The sequence below is a fragment of the Elephas maximus genome, chromosome 16 (genome assembly GCF_024166365.1).
Source record: "Elephas maximus indicus isolate mEleMax1 chromosome 16, mEleMax1 primary haplotype, whole genome shotgun sequence".
Classification (NCBI taxonomy): Eukaryota; Metazoa; Chordata; class Mammalia; order Proboscidea; family Elephantidae; genus Elephas; species Elephas maximus.
This window is the reverse complement of record NC_064834.1, coordinates 1,425,869-1,443,038: the sequence shown is the minus strand read 5'-3', so window position 1 is coordinate 1,443,038 and position 17,170 is coordinate 1,425,869. Positions and strand designations below refer to the sequence as shown.

At 41.8% G+C, this 17,170-nt stretch overlaps 1 protein-coding gene across 9 annotated transcripts in view; it reads left to right on the top strand.

The window, feature by feature from the left end:
• FRMPD2 (FERM and PDZ domain containing 2) overlaps positions 1 to 17,170 on the top strand; it is a 229,655-nt gene that overhangs the window by 14,065 nt on the left and 198,420 nt on the right. For all 9 annotated transcript variants that reach the window (XM_049854931.1, XM_049854930.1, XM_049854925.1 and 6 more), the window contains exon 2: positions 16,570 to 16,695. In XM_049854931.1, the coding sequence (XP_049710888.1) occupies positions 16,572 to 16,695 (124 nt within the window). In that variant the 5' untranslated portion in view covers positions 16,570 to 16,571. The remainder of the gene's footprint in view (positions 1 to 16,569; positions 16,696 to 17,170) is intronic.

Below are 17,170 nucleotides of genomic sequence, written 5' to 3'. Positions count from 1 at the left end.
AATTGATGCCTTTGAATTATGGTTTTGGCAAAGAATATTGAATATAACATGGACTGCCAGAAAAGTGAACAAATCTGTCTTGGGAGAAGTACAACCAGAATGTTCTCCTTGAAGTGAGACTTTATCTCATGTACTTTCTACATGTTAATCAGGAGGGACCAGTCCCTGGAGAAGGACATCATGCTTAGTAAAGTAGAGGGTCAGAGAAGAAGAAGAAGAAGACCCTCAAAGAGGTGGATTGATGCAGTTGCTACAAGAATGGGCCCAAATATAGTAACGATTGTGAGGATGGTGCAGGACTGGGTAATGTTTTATTCTGTTATAGGGTTGCTATGAGTTGGATAACTGACTTGACAACACCTAACAACAAATATCATTGAGCATACATCTTTATCAGTTATGTTCTTCTCATAAATTCCCAGAGGAGGAATAACTTGATGAGAGCGTTGGATGTTCCTTGGCTTCTTAAACATATTGCCATATTGCTTTACAAAACAGCCAACCCAGTTGGCCATACCCCAAGTAAAATTTCAGGAATATTTTCACAGCAACCCCACTAGCACTGTCCTCATCATTGAAGACAACTCGGTAGGTGAAAAATGGGCCTCATTATTGTTTCTATTTGCATCTCTTTGATTAAATGTAGGGGTGAACAGTTTCCCATATGCTTTAGTAATGAGTTGTAGTTTCTTTAATGATTTTTCATGATATCACTTTGGGATTCACAAGATTTTTGTCTCTCTCTGTAGACTGAAACAGTCACTTTCATCTTGACCTTCCTCCCTTATCCCAGTTCAGTGTATTGTACTTTCTAGGTGTCACTATGGGAAGCAACTTCCAAATTCAGGGACTGAGGGGGGTAATCTCATGGAGAAAACCCAGGAGAGGAGTTTTAGATCTGAGTTCCCTCCCTAAAACCATTCATCATGAAATGTGAGGAAACACCTCTGCTTCCTGGCCCTCAGCGTTCTCACATGCTTCTGGTGCTAAAATGATGTCTTTTGGATTAGCTAAGCTTGATACAGTCAGTTAAGGACTGTCTCCTCACTAACCACTATTTTTTTTTACACAGACTTTATTTTTTACACTAGTTTTAGGTTTATAGAGAAATTACGCAAAAGTGCAACGAGTTCCCATACACCCACTCTCCTCATTGCACAGTTTAACCTATTATTAACATCTTGTATTTGTGTGGTACATTTGCTACAATTGATGGACCAATATTGATAAATTATTAACTAAGGTCTATAGTTTATGCTGGAAACCCTGGTGGCGTAGTGGTTAAGTGCTACAGCTGCTAACCAAAAGGTCTGCCGTTTGAATCTGCCGGGCGCTCCTTGGAAACTCTATGGGGTGGTTCTACTCTGTCCTGTAGGGTTGCTATGAGTTGGAATTGACTTGATGGCAGTGGGTTTGGCTTTTGGTTTACAGTTTGTGTTACGGTTCACCCTTTATGGTATATAGTCCTATGGGTTTTGACAAAGGCATAGTGTCATGTGCTCACCATTACAGTATCAAACAGAATAGTTTTACTGTCCTAACCACCAGAGGTGTAACTAGGGTGTGGCAGGTATGGCAGGTATTGCTCTGGCCCTGGGAGTGTGGTGCCACGGAGCATTTCTATTAACCAGGTACGGCCAGTGGTGTAATTACAGAAAATTGTGCCTATGGCAAGCACTGAAATTGTCCAAACATTTGACACCCCTCTTTGAGATAATTTTATTATAATATCGGCTCATCAATCTTTTATAATTAATATACTACTGTGTTTGAGGAAGGACATTGGGCCATACTGGGTTAATGGAAACTGCTCAGTGGCACCATGTGCCCAGGTCCAGTGCAATCTCATAGATACACCACTGGAACCACTGATCATTTTAATATCTTTATAGTTCTGTTTTTTCCAGAATGTCATATACTATATGACATTATTCAAATAACACATGCCATGATAACATGTAAAAAAAATTGGCATGGCAGCACTTATGAAAATATCTCGAGAGGAGAGGGCATGGTTGGCAAACGAACGTAGAAGGTATGCATTATTTGTGTAAACAGAACAGTACTTGGAATCATACAGTATGTAACTTTTTCAGACTTGATGTTTCCACTCAGCAATAGGCATTTAAGGTTCCTCCATGCCTTTTCATAGTTCGATGACTCATTTCTTTTTATTGCTGAATAATATTTCATTTGGTAAATGTATCTCAGTGTTTATTCATAGGTTTAACCATCTAACATAATTTAGGAAACTCAAGAGGGGAGGGAAAGTCTATTGTATTTACCCATATTGTTATTCTTTCTTGTTTTTTTTTTTTTTTCTTCCTGGTATTTCAAGATTCTTTCTTTTATTATTTCCCTTTTGTTTCAAGGCTTTCTTTCAGGGTTAGTTTGCTGACAACAATTCTCTTAGTATTATTACATCTGGCAGGAAAAGGCAAAAAAAAAAAAAAAAAAAAAAACAAGCATAGAGAAAATCTTTGAAGATCAACTGGAAAAAAACTTCCCCAATATCATGAAAGATGAGATTTCCATCCAAGAAGCTCAACAAATTCCATACAGGATAGAACTCAAAAGAAAGTCATCAAGACATGCCATAATCATATTTTCTAAGTTCAAAGATAAAGAGAATTCTGGGAACAGCTCAGGAAAAAGAAAATATCACACAGAAAAGCACTCCAATAAGACTAAGCTCTGATTTCTTGGCAGAAACCATGCAGGCAAGAAGGCAATGGGACGACATATGTAAAACCCTGAAAGTAAAGAATTGCCAACCAATAATCATATATCCAGTAAAATTATCTCTCAAATACAGTGGCAAAATTAGTACATTTTAGGATAAACAGAAATTAGTGGAATTTGTAAAAATTAGACCAATCTTACAAGAAATATTAAAGGGGGTCCTTCGGATAGAGAACCAATGATATCAGACAACAACCTGGGAGTTAGCAACATGATGGGATCACCAAGATGCCAACCCAGATACAGAAATCTCTAAAGTAAATTAAAACTACAGAACTGAAACCAGAGATGTCAATCTGTAAGAAATGACAACTTCAAAATAAAAACAGGGTATAAATGGTGTAGATGTACACCTTCCATAGGAAAGGAAGTCATGGCAATATCAAAAATTAACAGACTGTTTTAAGCTCAGAAAGATAAACATCAGATTAACCACAAAGAAAGTTAATAAACCTACTTAACAAAATAAAAAAGAAGAAAACCATGACTCAGTAAACACTAAATCAACAATAATGAAGGAAATGAAAAGAAAATACATAAACAAAAAGAACTCAGCGCAGACAATTAAGCAGAACAATGAAAACGGCAGCACCACAGGAAAAACCATAACAAATGACAACAGTAAATTCATACCTATTGATAACGACACTGAAAGTAAATGGTTTAAATGCACCAATCAAGAGGACAGAGAGTGGCAAAATGGATTAAAAAAAATGACCCATCAGTATGTTGCCTGCAAAGACGTAAATGGGTTAAAGATAAAAGGATGGAAAAAAAAATCATGTAAACAGTAACCAAAAAAGAGCAGAAGTCATCTTAACCTCCCATAAAATACTTTAAATCAAAAACCATCATGAGAGACAAGGAGCAGCATTATGTAATGATTAAAAGGACAATCGACCAAGAAGACTTAACCATAATAAATATCTACACACCTGATGACAGAGCTCCAAAATACATAAAACAAACTCTAACAGCATTGAAAATAGAAATTGACAATCTCACAATAACAGTAAAGAACTAAGCCAAAACCCATTGCTATCAAGTTGATTCTGACTCATAAGCGACCCAATAGGACAGAGTAGAACTGCCCCATAGTGTTCCCAAGGAGTGGCTGGTGGATTTGAACTGCCAAACTTTTGGTTTGCAGCCAAGCTCTTAACTACTATGCCACTAGGGCTCCACAATAATAGCAGAAGACTTTAACACACCACTTTTGATGAAGGACAGAACAAATAGAAACACAAAGATACAGGAGACCTACATAACATGATTTAACCAAGTTGACCTCATAGACATATACAGAACATTCCACCTTACAGCAGCACAGTACATGCATTGTTCTCCAGAATAGACCATATTTTAGGCCACAAAGCAAGCCTCAAAAAATTAAAAAACATTGAAATAATACAAAGCATCTACACTGATCACAACTCCATAAAACTAGAAAAAAAAAAAAAAAGTACATGGAAACTGAATAACACCTTGCTGAAAAAACCACTGGGTAATAAAAGAAATTAAAAAAGAAATAAAAAATTCTTAGACTCAAATGAGAATGAAAGCACAACATACCAAAAGTTGTGGGGCAGTGCTTAGAGGAGAATTCATAGTAGTAAATGCACACATCAAAAAAGAAAAAGGGCCATAGTCCATAGCTTAACTCTCCAACTTGAACAAATAGAAGAAGAGCAGCAAAAGAAGTACACAGTCACCAGAAAAAAGGAAACAACAAACATTAGAGCAGAAATAAATGAAATAGAAAACAGAAAAACAATAGAAAACATCAACAAGACTGTACTTGGGTTCTTTGAGAGGATCAATAAAATAGACAAACCACTGGCCAAACTGACAGAGGAAAAGAATGAGAAGATGCAAATAACCAAAATAACAATTGAGATGGGTGACATTACGATAGAACCAACTGAGATAAAAAAGGATCATAACAGAATACTATGAAAAACTACTCCAACAAATTTGATGAAATAGAAGAAATGGACAAATTTTTAGAAACGCAGTACATACCTAAACCAACACAAACTGAAGTAGAAAATTTAAACAGACCCATAACAAAAGAAGAAATTGAGGAGATTAAAAAAATAAAATAAAATCCTGTGCAAGAAAAAAAGCCCTGGCCCAGATGGCTTCACTAGAGAATTCTACCAAACATTCAAAGAAGATTTGACATTAATTTTACTGAAACTATTCCAGAACATACAAAAGGAAGAACATCCCTGAATTCATTTTGTGATGCCAGCATAACCTTGATACCAAAGCCAGGCAAAGACATCACTAAAAGAGAAAATTACAGACCAGTATCCCTCATGAATATAGAGGCAAAAATTCTCAACAAAATTTTAGTCAACAGAATTCAACGAACACATATAGAAAAAACTACACCACAGCCAAGTGAGATTCCTACCAGGTATGTAAGGATGCTTTAATATTAGAAAATCAGTCAATGGAATTTACCACGTAAATAAAACAAAGGAAAAGAATCACATGGTCACCTCAACCGATGCAGAAAATGCATGTGATGGAATCAAACGCCCATCCTTGATACAAAAACCTCTCAGCGAAATAGGAATAGAAGGGAAATTCCTAAACATAATTAAGGACATACGTACAAAACCAACACCACCAGAGTTTCCGCAAAACCAACAGCTAACATTATTTTCAATGGAGAGAGACTAAAACCATTTTCTTGAGAATGGGAACTAGACAAGAACGCCCTTTATCACTGCTTTTATTCAATATTGTACTGGAAGTCCTAGCTACAGCAATAAGACAAGATAGGGAAATGAATCCCAATTGGTAAGGAAGAAGTAAAACTATTCCTAGTTGCAGATGACATGATCCCATTCATAGAAAATCCCAGAGACTCTACAAGAAAGATGCTGTTGTTGTTGCTGTCAGGTGCCATCAAGTTGGTTCTGACTCATAGCCACCCTATATACAACAGAACGAAACACTGCCCTAACCTGCGCCGTCCTCACAATCCTTGCTATGCTTGGGCACATTGTTACCGCCACTGTGTCAATCCATGTCGTTGAGTGTCTTCCTCTTTTTTGTTGACCCTCTACCTTACCAGGCATAATGTCCTTCTCCAGGGCCTAGTTCCTCCTGACAACATGTCCAAAGGGAGATATCCAATGGGAGATGAAGTCTCGCCATTCTTCCTCCCAAGAAGCACTCTTGGTTGTACCTCTTCTAGGACAGACTTGGGTCCTCCTTATTCACCGTCCAGCTTTTGCATATATAAGAGGCGATTGAAAATACCATAGCCTGGGTCAGGCGCACCTTAGTTGTCAAAGTAACATTTTTCCTTTCCAACACTTCAAAGATGTCTTTTGCAGCAGATTTGCCCAATGCAACACATAGTTTGATTTCTTGATGGCAGCTTCTATGGACATTAATTGTGAATCCAAGTAAATGAAACCCTTGACAACTTCAATATTTTATCTGTTTATCATGATGCTGCTCATTGGTCCAGTTGTGAGGATTTTTGTTTTCTTTATGTTGTGGTATAATATATACTGAAGGTTGTAGTCTTTAGTCTTCATTTGTAAGTACCTCAAGTCCTCTTGGCTTTCAGCAAACAAGGTTTTGTCGTTTGCACATGGTAGATTGTTGATGAGTTTCCTACAATCCTGATGCTGTGTTCTTCTACAGATAGTCCAGCTTCTTGGATGCATAGCAATAAGAAAGCTACTGTAACTAATAGAATAATTTAGCAAAGTGGAAGGGCACAAGATTAATAAACAAAAAGCAGTCAGATTCCTCTACAGTAATCAAGAAAACCCCAAAAAGGAAATCATGAAAACAATACCATTTACCATAGTTATACCAAAAGATAATTACTCAGGAATAAACCTAACTAGAAATGTAAAATCTTATACAAAGAAAACTATGAAACACTACTTTGAGAATCCAAAAGGGACCTGCATAAATGGGAAAACATACTACGCTTTGGATAGGAAAATTTAATATTGTGAAAATGACAATACTTCCCAAAGTGATCTACAAATACGATGCAATCTTGATCCAAATTCCAACAACGTTCTTTAACGAGATGGAAAAACTAATCACCAATTTTATATGGAAAGGAAAGTAAAACATTACCAAAGAAGAACAAAGTAGGAGGTTTCACACTCCCTGATCTCAGAACCTACTATACAGTCATGGTAGTCAAAACAGCCTGGTACTGGTACAGCAATAAACATATAGATCAATGTAACAAAATTGAGAACTCAGAAATAAAACCATCCACTTACGAACAGTTAATATTTGACAAAGGGTTGAAATCCATTAAATGGGGAAGAGATAGTCTCTTTAACAAATGATGCTGGCAAAACTGGATATCTATTTGCAGAAAAATGAAACAGGATCCATACCTCACACCATACACAGAAACTAACACAAGATGGATCAAACACCCAAATATAAAACCTAAAACCATAAAGATCATAGAAGAAAAAATAAGGAAAAACCAAATAGACAATTAAACATTACTAAAAATCACAAACAGCAGAAGATAAACTCGATGCTTGGGACCTCCTGAAAACCAAATACTTATGCTCATCAAAAGACTTTTCCAAAAGAGTAAAAAGAGAACTCATAGGCTGGGAAAAAGTTTTGGCTATAACATATCTGACAAGGGTCTAATCTCTAAAATTATGGAAAACTCCAACAACTCAATAACAAAAAGACAAGCAACCCAATTAAAAAATGGGCAAAGGATGTGAACAGACACTTCACCGAAGAAAACATCCAGACAGCCAACAAACACATGAAGAGATACAATCAATAGCCATTAAAAAACAAACAAACAAACAAACAATCCTGTTGCCATCCAGTCAATTCTGACTCATAGTGACTCTAGAGGGCAGAGTAGAACTACCCCATAGGGTTTCCAAGGAGCAGCTGGTGGATTAGAGCTGCCAATCTTTTGGTTAGCAGCAAAGCTCTTAAGCCACTGCACCACCAGGGCTTCCACTAGCCATTAGATGTGTTTCATTGTAGTTTCGATTTGGATCTCTCTCTTAGCCATTAGCCATTAGGAAACCCTGGTGGCATAGTGATAAAGAGCTCAGGTTGCCAACCAAAAGGTTGGCGGTTGGAATCCACCAGGGCTCCTTGGAAACTTCATGGGGCAGTTCTACTCTGTCCTGTAGGGTTGCTATGAGTTGGAATCGACTCGACGGCAATGAGACTGGTTTTGGGTTTTCGTATTAACCTTTAAAAAAAAAATAAAACGAAGCAAACTCATTATGTTGAATTAAATAAGTCAATCACGAAAGGACAAATACTGTATGAGACCATTATTATAAAAAGACAAGAAAAGTTTTCACAGAGACAGAAACTTTCTTTGATCGTTACAGTGGGGTGGGGAGAAGGGAAAACCACTAACTAGACAGTGAACGCGTACTACTTTGGTGAAGGGAGAGATAATACACAATACAGGGGAAGTCAGCACAACATAATCAAGGTAAAGGAAGACATTGAAAGGTACACAAGAGTAAAAGGTAACAATGGTAAATACGGATACTTATACAATCCTGCAACAACAATAATAACAACAATGTATGAATGGATACACAGGTAGATATGTAAACTGATCAGGGGTAGCATGGTGCACGGAACTACACTCGTGTATACATATGTGTGTACATGCTGCAAATATACCCACGTATGCAATAATGTCCACAGGGAACACAGTCATGAAAACTTCTTAGCTGTAACCACGTATTTCCTGCGACTGGGATATTAGGCTTGAGGGCTAGGGATTATAGTCTCATGGGACATCTAGGGCAACCAGCATAATCCATATAGACAATATTCTACATTCTACCTTGGCGAGTAGTAACTGGGGTCTTAGAAGCTTGTGAGTGGCCATCTAAGATACAACAATTGGTCTCTTCCCATCTGGAGCAAAGAAGAGTGAAGAAAACCAAAGACTCAAGGAAATAATCAGTCCAAAGGACTAATGGACCACAGAACCACAGCCTCCACTAGCCTGAGACCAGAAGAACTAGATGGTGCCCAGCTACTACTGCCAGCCTCTCTGACTGGGACTATAATAGTAGGTCATGGACAAAGTGGGAAGAAATGCATAACAAAATTCAAACTCATAAATAAGATGAAACTTACACGTCTGATAGAGACTTGTAGAACCCCTGCGACTACGGCACCTTAGATACCCTTCGAACTTGGAACTGAAATCACTCTCAGAGATCACATTACAGCCATATAATAGACAGGCCTACAAAATGAATAATAACACCAGTGAAGAATGTTTACCTTAGAACAATCAACTATATGACACCTAAAGGGCAGTATTTGCCCCAAAGCAAATGCAGAAGGCCTGTAGGGGCAGGAAAGCTGGGCGAATGGACATGGGCAGCCCAGGGAGGAAGCGGGGAGAGTGCTGACACATTAAAGGGTTTACAACCAATGTCACAAAACAAACTGTGTATAAATTGTTGAAGAGGAAACTAATTTGCTCCACATACTTTCACCTAACCAACAACAAAATGTTAAAAAAAAAAAGGCCTTAAAATATATGTTGATGAGGGAATGCACCAAATATTAGAAAATGATATGTAAAAGATTGAAGATGGGAGAAATAGCTCTAAAATATTTTTCTGTACGTTGGTGTCCATTCTGCTACCTATAAATGCGAAGTTCCACCTCGGGACACTGGAGAGGGAAGAGAGGCTCTCTGCCAGTTGTCTCTCTATATTAGCTTGTTCTATTTCTCACATCTCCCTTGTAAGTTAGAAATGATCATGTCCATTTTATAGATGGGGGAAGTGATATTTTGAGGAGTTTACTTACTCAAGCTCTTGAGATGTAAGTGGTATGTTGTTAGTTGCTGTCAAGTTGGTCCAACTCATGGTGACCCCAGGTACAACAGAATGGAACGTTGCCTGGTCCTGTGCCACCTTCATGATCGTTGGTGTGTTTGAGTCCGTGGTTGTGGCCATTGCGTCAATCCATTTATCTCATGGAGGGTTTCCTTTGCCCTCTCTGGCCCTTTACCAAACATCATGTCCTTTTCCAGCAATCGGTCCCTCCTGATGATGTGTCCAAAGTAAGTGAGTTGAAGTCTCAGACAATATTCTGAATCCCCAGGGTTTTCACTGGCTGGTTTTTGGAAGAAGATCGTGAGACCTTTCTTCCCAGTCTGTCTTAATCTGGAAGCTCCACTGAAGCCTGTCTACTTTGGGTGACCCTGCTGTTATTTAAAATACTGGTGGGCATAGCTTCCAGCATCGTAGCCACATGTAAGCCACCCCAGTACAACAAACTGACAGACAGGTAGTAGGTAAGTGGTGTAGCCAGTATTTAAACGGGGTGAGGAGAGTCTGTGGAGCTGAATGGGAGAGTTCTGGGAGAGCTCTGACACTTTAACTTTTTAAATAGGTCACAGCTGAGGCAGAGGCCGTGTTTTCCTCCTGGGGCAGGGGTGCAGCTGGCCTTCAGGAGAGTTTTGCTCAGATCTTGGTCTAAGTGTCAGCAGATGGTCTTAGTGAATATATAAAGGCAGAAGGAAGGAAGAGAGAAGGAAGGAATCGAAGGAAGAGGGAGGAATAAGTCATTCAGAGAGCTTTGATTCCTAGGAAGGCCTGCATCCTTCTGTGGCTTCTCCTTAGGGTGTCTATTTTGGGGACATTGAAATATTTTAAACATTTTACTAAGGTTGAAATGGGATGTTTATAGCACCTCAATCCTAGCAGACAGATGGAAACAACACTATATCTTAAAACCCTCGTAGTTGGAAGTTGCTCAGCAGATCTGATGCTTAAAATTCCTCTCTGAATGGTTGTGCAGAGAAGGAAAGAGAAGGAAATAAGATGTATTTGGCACCTTTTACACGCTGAGCACTTTGATACGATCTTCTCAACAGGTCAACGATGTAGCTGTTACTATTAGCCCTATTTTCCAGGTGACAAAACTGAGGCTTAGAGAGGCCCAAGTTCACACAGCCAGAAAGTCAGGCGGCTGGAATTCAACCTTCCAAAGCTTGTATCTTTTTAAAGCTACCATGTAGAGAGTGTTAGTAGGCCGCATAAGCACCACCACCCCCCCCCCCCCAGCAAAAAAAAAGCCACCTCCTGATCCCTGGAATCTGTGAAAGTTATATGGCAAAACAAGGACTCTGGGGATGTGATGAAATTAAGCACCTTGAGATGGAGAGATTATTTTGGTTTATCCTGGTGGGCCCTAAATGCAATCACAAGTGTCTTATAAGAGAGAGGAAGAGGGAGACTTTGCACACACAGAGGAGAAGATGACGTGAAGACAGAGACGAGAGAGAATTGAAAATGCTGGTCTTGAAGTTTAGAGTGATGCAGCCACAAGCCAACGAGTGCCGGCAGCCAAGAGAAGCTGGAAGAGGCAAGGAAAAGATTTGCCCTGAGAGCCTCTGGTGGAAGTGCAGCCCTGCTGACACCTTGACCCAGTGTGAAATCGAGTTTAGACTTTTAGCCTCTACAACTGTCTGAGAATTAGTTTGTTGTTTTAAGCCACCAAGTTTATGGTAATTTGTTACAGCAGCCGTAAGAAGCTCATACAGGGCCCAAGACAGAATCCTGAGGGACAACATTTTAGGGACAGTGAGAGGGAGAAAGGAGATGAGAAAGTTAGGGGAAACCAGGAGCTTGAAGTAACAGTATTTCAAGGAGGGAGTTGTCCCCCAGGCCTCCTGTCCATAGGAGACAGAAGCCATGGTTACTCCGTCCAGGTCTCCTCTGCTTCCCATCATGCCTTCTGTTTACCTTCATGCCTTCTGTTCCTATGGCACTTTGAACTTCAAAGCTAAGAAGGCCTTTGAGGCCCTGGAGACCTTGACAACTGAGAAGGTGCCAACCATGGGAAAACCTTTCCAAGCAGAGAGACAGCAGGCACAAGGTCCAAGGGCTGGGCAGATTCAAAGAACAGAGAGAAGCTGGGTGTAAGGGTAGCATGTGAAGTGAGGAGAGTGAGGCTGAGCAGGCCCTATTTGCCAGGCCTCTTAGATGAGAGGAAAGAGTTTGCATTTTTGCCTGGAGCCAGTAGGAATCTAGTGACCAGGTTTAAATCCAGAAGTAACTTGGTCTGTCTGAAAGCTTGCAGGACAAATGGCAACCCACCGTGTGCAAAGCCAGACAGAAGTCTTTTTTATTTTACATAGTCATGCTGCTGAGTGTTGCACAGAGGTGGGAGGGACTTACAGTGCCTGTGGACCTGTGGTCTGCACACCTTAACTCGTTTAATCTCTCAACAGTCCTGTCAGTGGGGATGGGTTTAATCAAGGACAAGACTTGCCCTCTCCTCCCTCCCCCCAACCTTGTGTCCAAGTCCTCACGGCTGGAGCCTTCTCGATGTTCAGGTTTCAGCTCAAATGTCGCCTCCCCAGAGGGGCCTCCCCGACCACTCCAGCTACAGTGTCCCCATACCAAAGCCATGTTGTAGTCCATGACCTTGTCTTATTTTTCTTGTGGTTGTGTGGTTCTGTGGAATCATTTTATTTGTGTAACTCTTCACATTCTCTCTCTCCCTGGGTTCACTATTCCGTTCACAGCACAGAGCTTGAAATATGCTAGGACCTTGATAAGTATTTGTTACATAAGTGAGTGGCTGAGGCAAAGGTGTAGAGAAAATTCCACAGATGAAGCTCAGGGCCATTTTTGCCATGGCCCACGTGAGAGGGAGGCTCAAGGAGAAGCACAAAGAAGCAAGTGCGAGGTCAGGCTTGGGTCCCAGCCAGACCCAGGGGCGGGGGAGTTACAGGCAGCCCTCAGAAGCAGGGATGCTACATAGCAAGGAAACCCATCAGTGGGGGCCCAAGGGAGCACCCTCATGGACAGATGGAGCCTCGGAGGAAAATGAAACTTTTAAGCTGTTGGAGGATGGCAGTAGCCATCAGAGATGGAGTCAGCATAGAGGACTCAGCCCATGGAGGTGGGATTCACGAAGGTGGCAGGAAAGGGGGGAGTGGGGCAGCAGAGCTCCCCTACAGAAGCCTGTGCCCACATGGCTGGAGCATCTCGTCTGGCTGGTGGACTGGGTTTACCTGTGTAATTTGATCCCTGAGTTCTTAAGATAGTTGATGATGCCTCTTAGATCCATGGCATAGTAATGCTTACCCAGGGTGGTTAGAAAAGCTTGGTGTGTGTGTGTTTAGCTTCATGCGATTTTATTGCATATGTAGATTACAGTATTCATCACCACAGTCAAGATATAGAGTAGCTTCATCACCTTCTATTGCTTTTTTATAACTACAACCACTTTCCTTCCCATCCCTCCCTTAGCCCTTGGCAACCACTAATCAGTTATCCATTTCCATGATTTTTTTCATTTTAAGAATGTTATGTAAATAGAATCATGTGATATGTAATCTTTTGTGATTGGCTTTTTCCCCTCCTTGTGATTCTCTGGAGATTCATCCAAGTTGTATGTGTATCAATAGTTTGTTCTTTTTATTACTGCTGAGTAGTATTCCATGGTATGTATGTACCACAGCGTTTAACCACTCCCTTGGTGAAGGACATCTGGGTGGTTTCTAGTTTTTGGCTATTACAAATAAAGCTGCTAGGAACATTTGTCTATAGATTTTTATGTGAACATTAATTTCCATTTCTCTGGGATAAATGTCCAAGAGTGCTATCGCTGGTGGTATGCGCATTCTAATCAGATTGTTTTCTTTTGGATGAGTTTTGAGAGTTCTTTATATAATCTGTATGTGAGTATTTTCTTAGATATGTGGTTTTCAGATATTCTGTCCCACTTGTAAAAATGGCACGGGGGCGGTATCTGACTTCCTCCAACTCCACAAAGGCGAAGGAGAACCAAGATCAACAGCCCAAGGCTGATTGCTATGAGGTGGTGGCCAGACACACTTTCTGTCTCCACCATCTTTACCAACTCTGACACCAACTTTCCCTCTCACAGCACTCTCTACTTCTCTGTTCGGTCCGATTATTCATTGCAATGGCCGCACAGAACTCAAAGACCATACTCACGATTATGGGGTTTATTATAAGGGAAGTAACAGTTACAATTCGGGCTTAGGAACACTCAGGATACAGTTCTTCCATCAAGATAGCCTCTCCCCAGCTGTGCTCACAGGCACGCTTCTCACTGGACCTCAGTCTTTGCCCAAAGGCATTCAGCTTTCTCTCTCCGTGAGTCCGGTCCACTGCACCATCTCCTGCTGTTGGGTCTCTCCTGCTGGTCTCTCCTTTCTTGGTTGTGTAGACTCCTCTCTGCTCTGGAATTGCCTCTCTTTTAAGGCAAAGCTGACCAATCACTTTGGTAAGCCACAACTACCCTATCCCACAGTCCATCCAATCACCTGGGTGGGAGTTAGAAGACCATGGCTAGAAAGCCCACACCCAAAAGTGATTAATCCGCAGCACACTCTATAACTGGTCTTATACTCTTAACAGAGTCTTTCTTGGATCAAAGGTTTTAAATTTTGAGGCGGTCCAAGTTCCTAATTTTTCCTTTTATAGATTGAGCTTTTGGTGTCAAGTCCAAAAACTCTGCTTAGTCCTAGATCCCAAAGACTTTCTGCTCTGTTTTTTTCCTAAAATTTTATAATTTTTGTTCTACATTAAATCTTCCACCCATTTCAAGTGTAAGATATGAGGTTAGGCCAATGTTCAGTTTTTTTCTGGTATGGATCCAGCACAATTTGTTGAAAAGTCTGTCTTTCCTTCATCACATTATTATATTGCAGTGATTGTCTTAACTAGCCACACCAGTTGCCTTAGTTTCTGCTAAGCTGGTATAACAGAAATACCACAACTGGGTGGCTTTAATGAACAGAAATTTATTTTCTCACAGTTTAGGAGGCTAACAGTCCAAATTCAGGGATCCAGCTTCAGGGGAAGGCTTTCTCTGTTAGGTCTGGAGGACATTCCTTGTCTCAGCTTCTCTTCCTCGGCCCCTCAGTGATCTACTCTTGGCTTCAATCTTCCCCCATTTGTGCTTCCTTGCTCTGTGTGAATTTCCTGTTTGTGTATATATATATATATATATATATATATATATATATATATATATATATATATATTTATATCTCAGAAGTAACTAGTTTAAAATATGCCCTACAGTATTCCCAAATGGATTACATCAGCAAGAATAGGGGTTAGGATTTACAACACATATTTTGGCGGGGGACACAATTCAATCCATAATGCCAGCCTAGAAGGCTTTTAATGCAACTTTTTTCTCGATATAAAGCGATTGGGAAAAAGCCCCACACTTGACGTTTCTGTGAGCTATTTTATTTTGAGATTCACAGATTTCCTGTATGAGAATCATAGTCTTGTCTTTTTTTTTTTTTTTTTAGTCAGTCACCTTTCATTGTAGTGAAGGAAAGTTAGAAAAAATGTGGCAGAATGGAAATGCCTCATCTATAAGTCTTAGGCTAAAAAAGGAAAGAAAGGAAGGAAAGAAGAAAAGAAAGGCAATAGAGGCTCAGCCCCCAATCCATTCACCTTTACCTGGATTACCTTGCACTGCCTTCCTGCCTGCAAACGGAAACAATTATCCCTTCTTCTAAACTCCTGATAAATCACATCACGCACATGAAGCTTCTTGCCCATGTCTTGGAATGACTCTCTTCTCTTCCCTAGGGGATTCATTGGTTTATGCCATCTACCATGGTGGGCGGAAGTTCCTGGGAGGTAGAGTTAATGTGATAGGCTGCTAACCAAAAGATTGCTGGTTCGAGTCCATCCAGAGGCACCCTGGGAGAAAGGCCTGGTGACCTACTTCTGAAAAATCAGCCACTAAAAACTCTGAGGGGCACAGTTCTACTCTGACACACATGGGGTTGCCCTGAGTCCAGATTAACTCAATGGCAACTGATACCATGGTGGGGTGGTTTCCCTTTTAAGAGGTGGAGGTGCAAGGCACTTTCTTCTGGGAGGGCTTTCTCTTCCTGAGGCAGGAGGAGGCTGATGTTCCAGGGCTATGAAAGGAGCTAAGCAGCTGGTGAGTGGAGAGCTTGGATTAGCACATTGGATGGAGAGATGGGAGTGCTACCACGTGCCCCCTGCCCCGCCCCTGGCACAGCACCCACACCCTCTGAAAGCTCTGGCTATAGAGAAGGACAGTGACGTCAAAGGATTAGGAAAAGCCTGCTTGGCGTCTTCTGGGGCTCTCCCCGATGGAGATTAGCGGGCGGTGGCTCTGTCAGGGGATAAGCACTTCAGTGGCTCTGTCAGGGGATAAGCATTTCAGTGTCGCCTTGGTTGAAAGCTTGCTTCTGAGAAGGAATAGCAGACCCGTCTCCCTCACCCCTCCTCCAGCTCCTTCGTCTGGATGCGTCTCTGTGAGTCCACACCTGTTACTCCTTCTAGTAATTCTGGCTCTTTGGAAGATGCTGGGATCGTTAGAGAAAAGGCTGGTACCAGCAGCAAACCCAATTTTACATGTGGAAGCAGAGAGGAAATCATTTATTGGAAGCAAAAGTGGTTGTAAACCACTTTCCTAAGTCACAGGAGGCAAGTAGACAACAAACCCTACCTGGTGACAGGTAGTTCTCCGCCGTGACTGGGCACCAGAGCGAGGGGTGTGGTTCCTAGGGCTCATGTGCTCAGGTATGTGTTTATTCACTTAACCACCATTTATTGGTTGATTTATTGGCTCATTCACTGAGAACCAGCAAACCAGCCCCTCAAGGAGCGCTCATTAGGCTTCCCAGGGTGTCATGCCCTGTGCCCTGGCCAGGACTGGGGATGAGAATGCTGTTCTGCACGCTGTGGGGTGGGACTACTGCCCCGGGGGAGGCTGGTACTGACACAGACCGAGCCTGGCTACCACATGTCTTTGCAGGCATGAGCCCAGCCTCTGTTACTCTGGCCAGTGCTGTGCAGGTCAGGGGAGAAGCTCTGTCCGAGGGAGAACTCTGGTCCCTCTTGTTCCTGGCTGTGGAGCGGCTCTTGGAAGATCTTCATGACGGTAAGAGAGTGTGCTTGGGGCCGCTGAGGCTCACGGGGGTGGAATGGGAAGTTTTCCAAACAAACATACTTTTTGGCTGCTGCTTCTCAATCCGTGCAGTCCAAGCATGGGACCAGTCAGCCAGTGCCCACCCCTCCTCCCAGCAGCGCTGTGAGCCTAATGGCATCACCAGGAGTTGGGGGGGGGTGCGGATTGCACCCTCTGATACTGTCAGAGGTGGTGACCCCAAAGTAACCCCAGGGTAGCTGTGGCGGTGGTGGCGGGGGGTAAGCCCAAGCTGCCAAGGCCAGGGTCACCAAGCTAGTGGTGTCACTAGGGCTGGTGTCACCCATCATCCAGTGTGGTAACTCGTTACCAAGCCCCCCCACCCCAACAGTCAGGGTGTGGGCAGCCCACCATGGTGCCCCCACTGGGCAAAGAGGAGAGACTGCCTTGGCCAGTGGGAGAGGGGACGAGCTGTGGGAAGCCCTGGGGA